This window comes from Bos javanicus, chromosome 23 (assembly GCF_032452875.1).
Source record: "Bos javanicus breed banteng chromosome 23, ARS-OSU_banteng_1.0, whole genome shotgun sequence".
Classification (NCBI taxonomy): Eukaryota; Metazoa; Chordata; class Mammalia; order Artiodactyla; family Bovidae; genus Bos; species Bos javanicus.
Genome location: NC_083890.1, coordinates 50,429,571 through 50,446,780, shown reverse-complemented (window position 1 = coordinate 50,446,780; position 17,210 = coordinate 50,429,571). Strand labels below are relative to the sequence as shown.

The 17,210-nt window shown below is 49.4% G+C and overlaps 1 protein-coding gene across 1 annotated transcript; it reads right to left on the bottom strand.

The window, feature by feature from the left end:
• Positions 1-38: 38 nt before the first annotated feature.
• On the bottom strand, positions 39-17,210 carry FAM217A (family with sequence similarity 217 member A). Its single transcript, XM_061398966.1, has 9 exons — positions 16,876-17,210; positions 12,345-12,577; positions 9,323-9,427; positions 8,465-8,549; positions 5,557-5,641; positions 5,380-5,393; positions 4,099-4,173; positions 3,940-4,007; positions 39-1,714 (listed from the first exon to the last, which is right to left on the bottom strand). Exons 1-9 carry the CDS (start codon positions 16,891-16,893, stop codon positions 502-504), a joined length of 1,896 nt encoding a protein of 631 aa, XP_061254950.1. The 5' UTR covers positions 16,894-17,210; the 3' UTR covers positions 39-501.

The window sequence follows — 17,210 nt, the reverse complement described above, 5'->3', positions numbered from 1 at the left end:
TATGACTGATAGAATAAAAAAATAACTCGTACCAGTGATAAGTCTGTTATACCATTTATTGATGATGGAATTACACTGGAAAATAATCATAAAGAACCACCTTGAGTAGAATGGTTTTCTGAGAGACATTCCTTAGAACATGTAAGAGACTCAAGTGCGTCAGCAGGGAAGCCCTTGGTTTACTGTGTAGCCATCTCAGCTGGGGCTCTCACAAGCCCCACTCCACAGCACACTCGGGGATTCTGTGCGCGCGCGAGCGCGCGTGTGTGTGTGTGTACATGCACATAAGCGTGTCTGTGCACGTACGTGTGTGTGTGTGTACACACGAGCGCAAGTGTGTGCGTGTGTGTGCGTGTGTGTACATGCACATGAGAGAGTGAATGAGTGAGTGAGTGTGTGTGTGTGCCTGTAATACCTGTATCTCGGAATGAGGAACCATATTTCAGCTGGGCTTCTTGGAATAGATTTGCTCATGCTGAGATGCAGGAAAGAAGAGTCACGTTATTTTTGGTCAGTGGGTGAGCGCTTGTCCTTAGCTATCACTGAAGGTGATAAACAACAGTTCAGCTTCTGAATACAGAACGGTCTGCTCAGCACCACGTCTTTTCGGTAAAGTTTCTTTCTGGTCCTTGGTGCCTGAGTCTCTTCCCTGTGACTGTCAGGAAGAGACAGAGGTATGGGTGAAATTGGGGTAGGAGACTTTGGTGGCGGACATCTGGCTGAGATCGTTTTAACTAGCAGCTGAGTCGTCTGGACAGGAGTGGGCTTGATTGTGAGTTCTTGGCATGGGTTTAAAATGGAGATTTTGGGATTCTTAAAGTCATCGTGAACTACAGTGACCTGTTTTGGGGTGGCTGGGGTTTTCAGAGCTGGTCTAGAACTCCACTTGTATTTGCCAGCACAGTTCCAGTTCCACTTGGGAGCACCGTGTTCAGGCTTGTAAGAACCAGAGCTGTTTTTAATTTTCTCATGACTTTTCTCTACACAAGCCATTTGAAGCCCCACAGGGTCAGGAGGTTTGGGCTGTCTCATTTTGGAGACAGCTTTGGAGGAACGGGGTCGTTCGGTGGCGACTGGGGCACAGAAGGAGGTCTGGAGTCTGGGCCTTTCTCTCTGAATGGTCAGGTGCTGAAGTCTCTCCATGTCCAGCAAACGAGCCATCAGTGGCTCCAGCGAGCTGTCTGGCGTCTCCACTGTCATTTTCCAACTGTCAGATTTTGAGAGGGCTAATTTGTGCAAGTCCAAAGTACTGAAAGGAGGGGGAAGAAAATCAGGATATGGAAATACTTCATTCAGTTCCTCTGTGAAAGGTTCTTCAACATTTTCTACTGTTTCTGGCTTTAAGTGCAGGTCCATCTTTTTAAAATAGCTGAGTAAAGTATCGTTTGCTTTTTCATTTTCTGATAAATCGCTTTCATCTGTTAAATTTTCCTCCACACTGCTATTTCCATACTTCAGATTCCAGTTTGGAGCAGTTAAAAGTTCTCCACTGTTGTTTTCTAGAGTTGAGCATAAATTAATATGAGGCTCACTCCTGTCCTTGAAAGAGTCTCCATCAGCATATGGATGGCAGAGACTTGGTGGTGCCTGCAGTGCAGGGTGGGAGCCAACTCGCTTGTCCACTGACGCACCTGTCAGTGGGTTCACACCGAAGAGCCTCATGGGATTATTGGTCACATTACAGCCAGTTTCCAGTGGAGATATTTTGAAATCCCTTAAAAAATGATTTATATAATGAATGGTTGGTTGCCTAGAATTAAAATGCTATTAAAATAATAAGAAAGCTTTATCAAAGACTAATGTTTAGCCCCCAATGGCATGTATATCTATCTGTAACAGAACATGTTAATTTTCAAATACGCTCTAACTATATACAACTATCTATGTTTTTAAAAGTATAGATTAAAATAATAACTGGGCAGTCCTTTGTACATGCATAGGTGACTAGACCATTCTACCTAGAAATGGCTGACTGACTCCGAATGACCACGAGGCTACGTGTGGCTGATCATAGCCACTCGCCTATGAATACACCACATGTGTAACTATAACGTCTGAGAAGGAGGCTCTCCACCTCAAACTGAAATTACACTGAAACGTTTATTGACCCAGAATTAGACAAAAGGAAACTCAAAGAGTGTAGTCAGGTTACTTAAGAAAGGCTTCTACTTGGGCCACTGTGGTTTTTAAAAATTAGTCTAACCAAAAAAGGAAGCAAAACAATGTCTAGCTATAAACAAAAATTATCCCAGATACAGTCGATAGCAATTTCCATCTGATGGTACACTTTCATTTTAGGGGTAATACTTCTAGGTATTATATTCAAATGAAAACTGCAAAAAAGCCAGGCCATAGAATACTGAATTCACAGTTAGTATGTTTTATACACTTACTAGAAATACTGCCATGGAAAGATTTGATGCATTAATTGACATATATACAGTTCCAGTATCTTCTTGCTTCTTTTAAAGCCAACTTACACTAAAGTCAACAAGGTAGTCTTGAGGGGTTTACAAAAATACAGAAAATGGTAAAAATCTATTCATTTAGCTAAGCATTAGGTTTAATGACTTGCCTCTGAAAAATCACAGGAAAATCACCTTAAATCTATACCTGATAGCATAATCCATGTAGCAAAAAAAAAAAGAGAGAGAGCATGGAATCTCAATATGGAAGACTGTGGCTGGACCCGTTTGCCACCAGCGAACAAAGTGGAAATTATCCACCCTGGAGGTGGTCTGAGAGGTGAGACAATTAACACCAACGCACTCTGCAAACCAAACACGTAAGCTGTCATGGCTTTTACTCTCTTTGTTGACACTGAGGAGAAACATCTCATTAGCATAATGTTTCCCTGCCCCCAAGCTTCCAACTCTGCACCATCACCAGGCCTCGCCAGCACCCGCCGTGAACACCCATCAACTCTGTAGTCCTCCCAACAGCCCACGAGATCGGCGGTTCCATTTTCTCCCTTGGACGGATCAGGGATCCCAGGGCCAGGCAGGCTGAGGTCACACATCCCGGAAGCAGAGGAGCTGGGGTTAAGCCGGGGCGGAGGGTCCGCGCCCGTGGCCCCAGCCACTGCCCTCTCCTGACTCCATCCGCGTCCTCTTGCTTCACCTGACCTCATCCTGCGAGCTCCTGCCCGTAAAAGCAGCCTTCCCCCACCCCCCATCAGCACCATCCGCCCGGACACGAATCCCTACAACCGCCTTCACGCCTCCGATCTGCCCTCAGCTTCAGCACGAGGAGGGCCGCTCCCCGAGCGCACAGAGAACCTCCGCGGAGGGCACGGCGGCTGCTGGGGAAACGCCCGACGGTCAGCACGGGGAGCAGAGAGCAGCCCAGCTCAGCAACCTCCGCAGACGACGCAGGACGGACAGTGACCAACGGCGGCGCTGAGTCCACGGAAGCGTCCCCGGCACTTTGACCTGCGACGTGGAGACGCCTTCCAGCTGGGTCTCACGCACACCGAAGAACCAAAAAGGAAGAATGCGGACCCCAGAGAGGGTCTGAAGCGAGGAACGGGGTCTGCGAGCGCGAGCCGAGCTCTCACATCCGGCTCAGCCTTCCACTGCTGGTCTCCTGCCCCCTGTCCTCACCTGTGCAACAGACACGATGCCAGCAGACCTCCCAACGGGACTGTCGTGCGGCTTCAGAGCGAACACAGGGATGAAAACCGTCGCTGGCACGTGAATTACTCCTTTCCCGTCGGGGCTCCTTTTCCTTTGGACGAGACGTCCAGCCCCTCCGCGGCGAGGCCTCCTCACGGCTTCCCCACACGCTCGGCCACTCCCTTTCTCAGGGCTTCCCCAGGATTTGCACACAGTCCTTTTTGCTTCTGGTTGTTTTTTGGCCTCCTACTTCAACTGAGGAGCTAATTCATCTGTAGCTATCTTTATCTCACCGAGTTAGGGGTTGACAGTCACACTCGCTCACCTGAGCTCTGTGGTGCTTGCTTCGCTCGGAGGGTAACTCCACAGCTGGAAGAGCCCTTGTTTACTATTCTAAGAAGAGAAAAACCACGGACGTTTTAGTAATGGCATGCCTTTTTAAAAATAATAAAATATTTTCAGAGTGTGATGGATAGAACCCCACCTGTGTTCTCTGGGGCACGAACTCTGAGAAAGTGAGCTCCAGCAGCAGCTGCTCTGCTGGAATTTCCAGGTGGTTCTATAAAGGGGCAGAAGACATTTAAACACCCAGCATCTCTACTCCCGACTCTCGTTCTAAGAATGTACAGTTCTTGTTCTAACCAAGCAATATATGCTAGAATCTGACAGTTCGCCCTCATATACATTTTGGTCTGTACTGACCTCAGTAGGAATAGTATAATCAATTTATAAAAATCAACTAAACAATGTTAACTAGTAAGACTTGACTGTCATTAAAATTGTCTTCATTAACAGCTCATGGATCTACAGTGTAGTGATTAGCACATCCGCTTTACATGCAGAAGGTCCTGGGTCCGACCCCCAGTGGAACCAGCTGAGAAGACCTGTATCTTTGGACCTGCCTGGTGACTCAGACGGTAAAGCATCTGTCTACAATGTGGGAGGCCCAGGTTCGATCCCTGGGATGGGAAGATCCCCTGGAGAAGGAAATGGCAATCCACTCCAGTACTATTGCCTGGAAAATCCCATGGACAGAGGAGCCTGGTAGGCTACAGTCCATGGGGTCGCAAAAGTCGGACAAGACTGAGCAACTTCACTTTCACTTTATTTTATTAACAGTTAACTGTTTTACATTTTGATCAATAAAAGCAAATGAAAGACTAACTCTTTCACGACTTCAAAATACAACCGTTTCAACTGACTTAATGCATCTCAAGAGCGAGACCACCTCCCTTTTGGCAGGCACCCCACTCCAGTACTCTTGCCTGGAAAATCCCATGGATGGAGGAGCCTGGTGGGCTGCAGTCCATGGGGTCGCTAAGAGTCAGACACGACTGAATGACTTCACTTTCACTTTCCACTTTCATGCATTAGAGAAGGAAATGGCAACCCACTCCAGTGTTCTTGCCTGGAGAATCCCAGGGACGGGGCAGCCTGGTGGGCTGCCATCTCTGGGGTCACACAGAGTCGGACATGACTGAAGTGACTTAGCAGCAGCAGCAGCAGAACATATTATATTTATTACAATGTTAATTTCCATGTATAATATTGTTATATTGAAAAAAGCAATATAATAAGGTATTCACTTAATGACCTATTTGGAGCTTTGTAAAACAGTAAGCAAAAGCACTGACTTGACTTATTTGAAGAACTCCATAGAAATAAAATTTAAAGTTTAACTTAGAGGAAAGAAACTTTCTTTAAGGAACATACAGTGTCATGTTAATGTGCTGTGAATTATTTAAAACCAAATATTTATCCTTACCTTGTTAATTTTGCCTGAAAGAATGTGTACAGAAAAAAAATGACAATTAATAGTTACATAAAACTGGTGATACTCAAAACAAGCCCCCTTTAACATGAGTGGTTGTTCCTGTTACAGATCGGGGTGTAAGTTTCTGTACATTTATAAATATAAGCGGACACATCAGGGGTCTCTTACCACCTGTGGCGCTGTCCCTCCCAGGTGGGGGGCTTTTATTTTCAGGAGCAGGCACTTCTGCATCCAAATTCCAGTGAGACAAGTTCTAAAACAATATTTGTTTCAGGATAAACTTAATGTAAGAAAATGTTACAAGCCCAAGTACATGATTTTATAGGTCCTTTGGGTAAAATATGACAAAAGGCACCAAGTTCTATGACCCCCCATCTCCACCCCATACGGACACTCAGCATTTCTGAGGAGCAGGAAACGTTCACCTTAAACTGTTATCAGCTGGATAAGACCTCAGGAAATGGAAAGGCTTTTACAAGAATTGATGGCTTCATTTCGAAACTGATTTTAAAAATATGATAAAGTGTCCAGTTCAGTGTGTCCTGGGCACACGAGGGCTCATCCACTAGATTTTATGTATCTGAGTACCGGATCTGAGAGTCTATGAAAGTCTTTCCATCAACAGAACAAAATTCTCTGACCCTCACATACTCAACACTGACTAGCCCACATCTCATTCCAGACTCCAGATGTTGAAAAACATGCAGGAAATTTTTTTTTTTTTTTAAGGCAAGACACGAATAAGGAAAGGTACAATATCTCCTGAGGACCCACGTTCCAGACACTGCTGAGCGCTGCGGGGAAAGCATGGCTGTGTGCAGGGGAGGGTTGCAGTAATTCATCCTAGAAAAGAGAAAGTGAAGAGGTGGACAGTTTACTTTAAAAAAAACTGATATTTGAGGGCTTCCCTGATGGCTCAGTGGTGAAGAATCTGCCCGCTAATGCAGGAGACATGGGTTCAATCCCTGATACTGGACGATCCCACATGGAGCAGCTAAGCCCACGCAGCTCAATTGCTGAACCTGTGCTCCGGAGCCTGTAAACTGGAACCACTGCAGCTGCGCGTCCAGAGCCCGGCTCTGCGACAGGGGGCCACAGCCCTACGAGGAGAGCAGCGCCACTCGCCCCAGCTAGACAAAGCCTGCAGGCAGCGGCAGAGACCGAGGACAGCCAAACCAAGTAAATAAATAAAAATTTTAAAAGTAATATTTGAGGGATGAACTCAGCAGCTTTGTTACCTCAAATGAGAAAACCCTTTATAAACTAAACTTTAAACAACATTCACACCAATGAAATGTTAGGTAGTATTAGGTCATCATCACTGCACTAAGGAGAAAGAGGGACACACCAGCTTAAATACAGGATTAAATACAGGATGAGAATTTAACTGATCCACAAGGAAGTTACCTCCTGGCAGGAAGGAGAGCTGGCCTTTGGAATGTGGGCCTTGGTTTATCTTTTCCTAGAGGCTTTTGTTTACAAAAAAAAGTTAATAAAATTCTTTGTTCTTTGAGAGAACGTGCTTTGGATCTAGTCTCCTCATGAGAATCTCCAGGGGTGCTCTTTAAAAGTAACAGTTGAGGGCTTCCCTGGTGGTCTAGTGGTTAAGAATCTGCCTGCCAAGGCAGGGGGCACCAGTTTGGTCCTCAGCTGGGGAAGGTTCCACAGGCTGCGGAGCAACTAAGCCAGAGCTTCGCAGCTGAGCCCGAGCCGTAGAGCCCACAAGCTGCAATTCCCACAGCTAGGCCCCGGGCTCCGCAAGCAGAGAAGCCACCACAGTGAGACGCCCGCACACCGAAACCAGAGCAAGCCCCGCAGCCAGAGCAAGCCCGCGTCCGGCAAGGAAGACCCAGCACGGCCGGGGGCGGGGAACTGTAGATACATGCAATTAAAAAAAAACAAAAAAGTTGAAAAACACAGATGCTGATTAAGCAGGATGAGGCCAGACACTTGTATTTTTAGAGCCTCCTGACAGATTCTCAGGCTTCTCTCTGCTCTGTAATCCTGGTTCCCTAAGGTGCAAAACAACCCGTGAGAGGAACAGCCCTACAGTAACAAGATAAAGGGCATCGGATGAAAACTGCGCCGCCGAGATCACAACATGAGAGGAAGCGAAGCCACCCACTGAGATCACAGCATGAGGAAGCGAAGTCACCCGCCAAGATCACAGCGTAAGAGGAAGCGAAGTCACCAGGTAAGGAAGGCCATCGCCCACGCCACGTGGGCCATCGCCCACGACATCTGCCACATTGTAAACTCCCTACAGGGGGGAACTGGGCCCTCCTACTTGATATCCACCTGCCTTGCCAATGTTTTTCACAGAAAACGTGTAAGGATATTAAACAGGTGAGCACGGTCGATGAATCAAGGGTCGATGAATCATGTTTCATGAAATCCCATTGCAATCAGAAATGTTTGGAGATTTGCAGAGAAGCTGGTTAATTTGTCCTTTGTTAAAGGACATAAAAATGTTCAGGACAGTCTACTCAGTACTCTGTAATAAGATAAACGGGAAAAGAAGTTGAAAAAAGCGTGGATATCTGTATGACTGAACCTCCCTAGGAGAAGGCAATGGCACCCCACTCCAGTACTCTTGCCTGGAAAATCCCATGGACCGAGGAGCCTGGTAGGCTGCAGTCCATGGAATCCCGAAGAGTCGGACACGACTGAGCTACTTCACTTTGACTTTTCACTTTCATGCACTGGAGGAGGAAATGGCAACCCACTCCAGTGTTCTTGCCTGGAGAATCCCAGGGACGGGGAGCCTGGTGGGCTGCCGTCTATGGGGTCGCACAGAGTCGGACACGACTGAAGCGACTTAGCAGCAGCAGCAGAACCTCCCTGAGCTGTGCACCTCAAACTAAGACAACCTTGCCGACCACCTAAACTCCAATATAAAATTTAAAAACTTTTTAAAGAGAACTTTTTCCGTCTGGTCTTGCAAATGCACCGAGAGGCGGAGTGCAAACTGCTCCCAGAGACCAGCAGGGCCCGCGGGGGCACCTTGCAGAGGCGCTGACCGCAGCGGGTGGGTGGGGAGGGGATGCTGCGCCCCCGCCGGGTCCGCTGCACCTACCTCCCAGGGGACGGCCGCGGCCGGGCCGGGGCCACGGCTCTCACCGGTTTTTCTGCCCATCTTGCTCCTCGGTTTCCTGGGAATCCTGCACAGGTGTGGGACAGCACACGGAGGGTGAGGCCCGCGGTTGAGGCAGAGAGAGCGTCCAGAGGTTAAGAAAACGCTTTAGAAGAGGAGAAACTGGCCTGAGGGCAGGCCGGCTCACAAGAGGGGGTTAACTGGGAACCCAGGCCAGCCAGCCAAAGGGAGGGGGTCCACAGAAAAGAGAAAACGGGAAGACCTAAGTGACAGAAGACGGGCGCGAAGGTCTGAAGCGAGAAGGGAGCCACTATCAGATCGGAAGGTTAAAACACAAACTAGACATCTGGTGAATCGTCTGGAATTAAGACACAGGGTCGTGCAGTCTGCTTTTCAGCATTTAAGCCAGGGGCCCCGTTGGAAAGCAGGATCCACCTTCCGCACCGGCAGGGCAGATCCCCCGCGCCCCACCCCGCCAAGGGCCTCAGATCCGCCGAAAGGCCTGTTTGCCACCCCAAACGACCCTGGTCCCGGGCCACCGCCGCTCGAGGCAGAGCCTGCGGGCGCAGCAAGCGTCACGACTTTGCCGAGGCAGATTAAGGCGCGAGTTCGGACCCGCTGCAAAAACGCAGACAGACGGCAGCTACCGCGGAGAGCAGGGCGCTCGCCGGGCGGCTCCGGGAGGGACGCCGCTCGGGGACGCTCGGCGCCCGGGGAGCCGCCAGGCGGGGGCGACGGGGCGGACCGGGGGAGGCGCGCCGGGACGGGGGGGCCCGGCCTCCTAACGGGGGCGGGAGGGGAGAGAAGAGGGGGCGTCCGGCTGGCCCAGCCGCCTCTTACCGCTCGGCGCCGCTGGTCCCCGGCTCGTCCCCGGCCGCGTCTCCGCGCGCGCTGCCGCCCGGGCGCCCCAGCCGCTCCGCGCGCCCGGCCTCCGGCTCGGCGGGCCTGCAGGGAGGACAGAGCGCAGCGCCCCGTTGCCCGCCGACCTCCGCCCCGACCTTGACCGCGGCCCCGCCCCTGACCTTGACCCTGACCCCGGCCCCGCTCCGACCTCACCTTCGCGCCGGACCGCGCCCCCTGACCCTTGACCCCGGCCCCGCCCCGGCCTCCCGCCGGACCCTGCAGCTGGTCCAGGCTCCATCCTTGACCTTCAGCCCGGCCCCGCCCCCTGACCGCAGATCCGCAGCGTGACCGCGCCCCCAACCCAGGACCCCGACCCTGCGTCCCACCCCGCCCGCGACTCTGCCCCGCCCCGCCAGCCCGCTCCCTCCTTCGAGACCCCGATTTGGGTTTGTAGTAGGATTTGCTTTCAATTCGTTGCTCACCTGTTGCATCAGAGTTACTCATTTAAATTTCTCACTCGCTACCTTTTAAACACCTTGAAGATGAGACCTGGCCTTTCTCTGACTGGCAGAGTGCCTGGCATAACAGACAGTCCGTACGTGTTTGGGTTAAATTACCCCCAAAATGACGTTTTTCTGTATGGTGTGGTTACTGTGTTCGGGCATCCTGCCAAACATTTCATAGAGATTAACCAGCGTAATACTCAACAGCCCAGCGAGGGCGATACTTCTAGAGATTCTTGTTTTATAAATGACTAACCTGGCCTTAAATATTACATTTCCCAACTTATAATTTCTTGAAAAATAGTGACTTGGGTACATGTGGGCGTCCACATATTCCTAGCTAACACTGACCAATGTGTCTAAGTGGGAAGGGTTTTCTGTTCTCCGGCTGGAAGACAGAAATGGTGTGTGTATGTGGACACGCGTGTGTGTTTCACATGTGAGTGCATGTCACGTGTGTAGCTTATGCAGCCCCCATCCTTGCTTTCTGTTTCTGCTTTTCCTTTAGCTTCAGAACTTGACCTGGTTCCTAATCCCCTCAGGTCCTTCTGGGCTATGGCACCCAGGAATAAGCACATCCTCTAAGATCCTCTCTTTTCCTTGATGGAACATATTCTTAAAAACTCTCCTGTTCTCTCTGTTTGATGATTCTTCCTGTCTCTGGAGACTTTTTGAAGGCTTTGCATCAGCATCAAAACCCTGCCTCCCTTTCTCCAAATTGATAAGGTTTTTAGCATCACATGTTCAACACGGCAGTGACCGCACAGCCCCCGTAGGGTGTTCTGGGAAAGCGAGGGGCCAGGCCTCCTGAGGGGCGGAAGGGCCAAGCCGTGGATGTGGAGGATGCCGGGCAGCAGCCGGGGAGCCCAAGCAGAGCCTGGCTGCAGGCTGGTCTGCCCCCAGTCCAGCCCTGAGAGTCAAGGTGCGGGTTGGACGTGGCTGTTTTCCAGAGCAGCTCAGGTCCTGGGCCAGCCTTCTCAACCAGCCCCAGGCCTCTGCGGGATTCGGTTCTGCCGGTAGCCTTACTTCCAACCCATTCCTCCTATTAACCCATGAAGCAGGGCCAGGTTGCCTCTGCAACTTGGCACTGGACAAGCTCTTCCGTCAGTCGGGACGGAGCTAGTCTGGGTGGGCAGAAGGGGAGCTCCTCAGGCCACACACCCTGTGGGCCAGGGGCCTTCTCCCCACCTCGGGTTCTCTTGCTGTGGGAAGGTGACACGGACCCTTGACAACTATTTTGGCGAGCGCTCTGACATACATTCCTTCTCGTTGTCCAGGCTTATGGACAAGGTCAGGAACAACAGGGCTTAACTTCTCGTTCTCCTGAAGGGAACAGTTCTCTGCATCCGCCTCCCTCTGCTGACACCCTCCGTGGCTCCACACACTCCCTTCCTGCTCCCTTGATTCTCCCAGGTATTGCCAAGCTCGGGGCGGGGCATGTTCCGCTGAAGGATCTTGTGCAGTGTAACTATGGACTTGCTTTCAGAAAGTCAGGACCATCTTTTCTAATTCCTAATATGCATTTCTTTGGCCGCAGTGCGTGGCATGCGGGATTTTAGGTCCCTGACCAGGGACTGAACCCATACCCCTGGGAGCGGAGGCCTGGCGCCCTAACCATTGGACCACCAGAGAAGTCCCAATAACATGCATTTTTGCTCTCCACTAAGACTCTATAACAGTGGGAAAGACTCCAACTCAATTATGGGCAGCTTGCCTTTAGTGTATCCAGGTAACTCGTTTTCCCCTACCCACCCCCCACCTACCTCCCCATTTTCCAGCTTCTGGTTTGTCTTTCAGTCAGGGCCAGTTATATTTACCTCCAATTTAGGACTCCATTTCTGTGAGATTTACCTTAAATAGCCTAACTTCCTTGTATTTGTATAATTCTGCTCTAAGAAATATTCATGGAGTTACTTTTAGTTAGAAGTTGTGTTTTTGTTTTAAAAATTAAGCTGTAACACTTTCCTTCCTTATTTGGGAGGCCCCAGTTTTGTTGTAAGAAATCTTGTTTAAAATCTGTTCCTGGAAGGTGTGTGATAGACACGTGCACGAATATCTTTCCAAACGTAAGATAAGCACGGACATCAGTATGTTGCACACCTGCCTCTGTTGATCCAGTTCTCAATCATATTTCCCCCTTTATTTCGATTTTTCTGCAAGATTTGATTTCTGCTACCTGAGTTGCTTTATATGTCTCCCTATCCTCCAGATGCCTGTTCTCCGTAGCTGCGTTTCCTTAGCTTTATATCCCCCACTCACTTTGGATTTTGCTTTGGGGTTGGGGATCAGAACTTACTCTCTGGGTGGCACTGGCACTGAAGAACCTGCCTGCCAGTGCAGGAGACCTAAGAGATACGGGTTCAGTCCCTGGGTCGGGAAGATCCCCTGGAGGAGGAAATGGCAGCCCACGCCAGTATTCTTGCCTGGAGAAACCCATGGACGGAGGAGTCTGGCAGGCTACAGTCCATGGAGTCGCAAACAGTCGGACACACTCAGCAACTTAGCACAGCACTTACACTCTGCTGGCAGGAGAGCTGTGGCGTGGACCCTCCTCCTGGGAGCTGGGGCCTTCCCACCTCAGCTGCTTGGAGCGGAACACTCTCTTCAGCACGCTCTCCTTCAGGAACCTGGAGATGATCCTCTCTCTCTGGACATTACTGAACACCTTGCCCTCGGGAAGCCAGCTGAGCTTGTCACACCCACCATGGAAGAGGGGGAGCGGGAGGAGCTCGGGAGACACGGCAGTCCTCTGTGGGAACAACGACAAAGAAAGGAATTGCCGGTTACCTGGAAGTCAAGAATGGGAGACCAGCCTACCCAAAAGACCAGCGCCCAGTCCTGCAGCAGCTCTGCTGTGGGAGCAATCACGCTGATAACACCTGCCCCCCGCCGGGGGCTGCCAGCCCTTCAGGGCAACTCAGGGCATCACAGTGACCGGAGGAGCAGGGGCAGGCCAAGCGGAAGTCTTCCTGATCCTTTCTTGGGAGAAGATAATACTCAACCCCAGGTTCGGTTTTGAGAGGTAAATGTACCAGTCACCACAGAGCAGAATTGTAAGTAAGAGGGGTTCAGAACAAGGCTCACAGGGGAGGGGTTTGTGTCCTCAACATCAGCACCGCAGGCTGAGAGCGGTTTGGCCACAGTGAAGGTCACGCAGCTACTATACTGAAAGTCACAGCTGGGCTTGGCACCCCGCCTGCCCCGTGAAGACTGTTCACACCCCCCGCCCCCAACAGTGTTCTTGCCACCGCACCATCATCAGAACAAAGGGATGGAATCTGGCTCCTTGAAGAAGATGTACCTGTGGCAGAAAACATTTATTCCTCCAAGAGTTTATTTAAAAATAAAAGGTAATCATCGTGGCCTCCTGATTTCAGCCAAGGTCAGTAAATTTGCTGGAAAGATTCCAACAGTTGTTATTTAGAGCAAAGAGTAAGAATATATGGATCAACTCGCAGACTTTGAGAGCCAGCTAATGGTTGCGGGGTCGGGGGCAGTGTGGTGGGGGGATGGATGGGGGAAGGGATAGTTAGGGAGTCAGAGATCGACATGCACACACCACTATATTTAAAAGGGACAGACTTCACTCGGGGTCTGCCGGGAGCCAGCATGGGAGTCCCCACCCATGACAAGGTCATGTGGGAGAGTTCTGGTGGGCAAGGCGAGCCGGAACTCGAGGGGTGCCCCTCTGGGCCTGGCTGAGCGTCTACCCCAAAACCAGAGTCTGTCTGTTTTACTGCTTCATGACTTTCACCAACTCCTCTGACAGTCACGGGGGTGGGGTTATCCCCGACACCTTTTCTCTGAAGGAAATCAACTTAGAGCTCTAGCTAATTAGCCTCCTGGGCATAATAGGAGTGTTTCAATCCAAACCCCTCTCTAACTTGAGGTTAGATGGCTCTCTAACTTGCCTGACAGGTTTACCTGGACTCCTACAGCTACAAATATGATTGTTTACAGTCTCCCAACCCTGAGAGGCACAGGAAGCTTAAGATATTCAAATAGTATAGAGCCTCTCGGAGAGTCAGAAATTGTCAGAATAGAACTAGTAGAAGATTTCATTGTTGAGCCAATGCTTGCTGCCAAGTTTCCACATCCTCTGTATTGTATCCTTGGAAGTGTATTAATTAAAAAGTTGGTATGTAGAAAAAATAAGTAGTGGCCTTGGTGTTAACAACTTTAGACCCTTAAGGTAATAAATTCTTTCCTTTGTTGTAAACCACTGCACCTCTGCCCTATAGGAATGCAACTTTATCTAACACCTTCAGAGGATGGCACCAAACTTTAAAATAATTACTCTTAGAGAAAATAAGTCTTATGGTTGACAAACCTTTATCAGAGGCATAAAATGTTAACAGGCCTTCTGGCCAGAAGATGATGTAAATTACCTAAACCATTTGTATACGATAAGTTGGCAGAAAAGAAAGCCTGGTCTCAATAAGGATCAAAGAGTGCTGACTTTTCATGATTTCGCACCCCCTATTATCCTCTATGCGCAACTTAGGGTATATAAGCTCCCTTTGAAAATAAAGCTACTGGCCTTGCTCAACAGGCTTGGTCTCCCCGTGTCGTTCTTTCTCGTCTCCTTTTCTTTCCTTTTGTCTCTACTCTTTCTTCAGGCCAAAGTAATTGGAGCGTGGGGGTACATTGATTTCCCAAGTAAACCAATTATAATTAGGCCTCTGATTCTCTCCACTGACGCTATCCCTTTAATCGTTTAATCGCCGATGCCGTCCTCCTGAGGGAATCCCTGGATCCTACCGGGGCTGGACCCCGGGAGGGGTCCAGGGGTTAAGAATCTACCTTGCTGTGCAGGGGATGTGGGCTCAACCCCTGGTCGGGGAACTAAGATCCTGTATGCCACAGGGCACGAAGCTCATGCGCCAGCACTACTGAGCCTGCGGGCCGCAACAAAAGAGAGGCCTGTGTGCCGAAGCCAAACCCAACACAGCCAGAAACAGACACTGCCTTAAAGATACAGTGGGAACCAATAAGGGCCTACTGCACGGCCCGAGGAGCTCTGCTGCATGTGATGCGGCAGCCTGGATGGGGCTGAGCTTTGGGGGAGAACAGATAACGTGTGTGTGTAGGGCTGAGTCCCTTTGCTGTCCACCTGAAACTATCACAATATTATTTGTTAATCAGCTATACCCGGATACTAAATAAAACGTTAAAAAGAATATATGGGTCAAATAAAGAACAGGCTTGTGGTTGCCAAGGGAGAGGGGAGTAAGGGAGGAATGAACTGGAGTTTGGGGTTAGCAGATGTGAGCTGTCATATATAGACGGGGAAACAAAGTCCTCCTGTAAAGTGGAGGGGACTATATTCAACATCCTGTGAAAAACCATAATGGAAAAGAACATGAAAAAGAATGTGTGTATATGTATAACTGAGTCACTGTACAGCAGAAATTAGCACATTATAAATCAACTATACTTCGATAAAAATATAAAAAGAACATATAGGTCAATTTATGTGAACTGGAAAAAATCAATTTTAATAGATCCCTTCCTTGGCCTTTGAATGGCTTAAAACATGGTTTGTTCTTCCCTATTTATGTGAAAGAGGATTTAGAGTAACCCAGTCACATCTGCTTGGAAGAGAGAAACTTCTGGCTTCCAGAATATTCTACCCTCCCCCTTCACCAATTCCTTTCTCTCTCCAAAAGCACCCATGAAATTATGAGACTCACACCCAATCCCAGGGATTCTGGTTACTTCTATACCTATTCAAAAAGTATTTGTATTTAAAGTGCATCTTTCTGTTTACTTTTGAAGTTGTATTTTTTAAATTTGCAAGTTGAAAATTCAGAAGTGGAATTTTGTGTCTCCTGTGCTGGGGACCATGATACCATCATGATTTTCTTATAGTCCTGGCCAAGGGTTTTGAAGTTTGATAAAAAGCTGGCACTCAGGGACTCCCCCTAGCAGTCCAGTGGTTAAAACGCTGCACTTTCAATGCAGGAGGCACGGTTCTACACCTGTTCGGGGAACAAAGATCCCCCATGCTGCGCAGTGCCACCAAAAAATAGGGGAAAAAAAAACAAACAAAAACTCACAAACACTCCTAGCTTTCACCACCTGAAGTTGAAGTGAAGTTGCTGAGTTGTGTCCAGCTCTTTTCGATCCCATGGACTGCAGCCTACCAGGCTCCTCCATCCGTGGAATGTTCCAGGCAAGAGTACTGGAGTGGGCTGCCATTTCCTCCTCCAGGGGATCTTCCTGACCTGGGGATCAAACCCAGGTCTCCCGCATTGTGGGCAGATGCTTTACCCTCAAAGCCACATGGGAAGCCCAGTTTTTACCATGGCTTTCTCTGTTTCTGACCATTTGGCAGTGTCATTGTCCAGCCAGTTCATGGAATAGACCAACTATGGTGAGCCTGGCTCAGTTGGAGCCTGGCCAGGACTACCTATAATAGATTTCATTATTTGCATTTTTGCCCAATTTCTGGGAGTAGTTCTTGGCAACTTCTGTCTTTCTTGGGGGCTGTGCTGTCAGGCGTGGTGGTTTAAGATTATTTAGTATGTCTGCTTTTGTTATTTTATTTCTTTATTTTTATTGAAGTGTAGGTAATTTGCAATGTTGTATTAGTTTTAAAGGGCTTCCCCAGATGGCACTGTGGCAAAGAACCTGCAGAAGACGTAAGAGATTTGGGTTCCATCCCTGGATCGGGAAGGTCCCCTGGAGGAGGGCAAGGCAACCCACTCCAGTATTCTTGCCTGGAGGATCCCATGGGCAGGGGAGCATACGTGTACATCAATGTGATTCAGTTATACACACATCACACATACACATGCACACATATGCATTCTTTTCTGAGATTCTTTTCCGTTCTGCTGAGAGGTCATTGCAAGCCACCGAGTGCAGTCCTCTGTGCTGCACAGGAGGCCCTTGCTGTTTGCCTGCTTGATCCTCCGTCTGCTTTTGGTCCACGATGGAGAATGGCTTCTCTAGGAAAGCCGGAGCTGAGCATCTTTTGTTTGCTTCCTTTTGTCTCCTCGTGTTAGTCTGGGTAAGAAAATAAGCAGCAGCTGAGCTTCTTACCTGGGTTAATCTGGACATGTCCTCAGCCGTGGACAATGACGCTCTTTCCCCCGTTCTGCTTGGAGACCTCGCTGCTGTAGCCACACTCCCCGGGGCCAGGTTGGTCTGCAGATCCTTAATTAGATTCACACAAGGTGCTCGCCTTCCACCGGGGTCCGGATGGGAACATACCACTGATGTGCGCACACCAGGTCCCCCTCCTGTAGGAAAGCACCCTGCCTTCCTTAGGTATCGTCCATGTCTGGACAGGAAACAGGTTTCTGCCTAAAATCCCCGTCAGACCCTGGATATTCATGAAAGGCGAACTTCCTCTGGTTGGGAGGCGCGAGGCGCTC

Excerpts from the sequence above, each read along its gene's own strand:
- FAM217A (XM_061398966.1), bottom strand. Across the intron at positions 9,428-12,344 it reads AGCTCTCCTGCCAGCAGAGT|GCCCGCCGAGCCGGAGGCCG; the intron begins GTAAGTGCTGTG and ends TCCTCCCTGCAG. Across the intron at positions 5,642-8,464 it reads CCGCGGCCGTCCCCTGGGAG|AACTTGTCTCACTGGAATTT; the intron begins GTAGGTGCAGCG and ends ATATTGTTTTAG.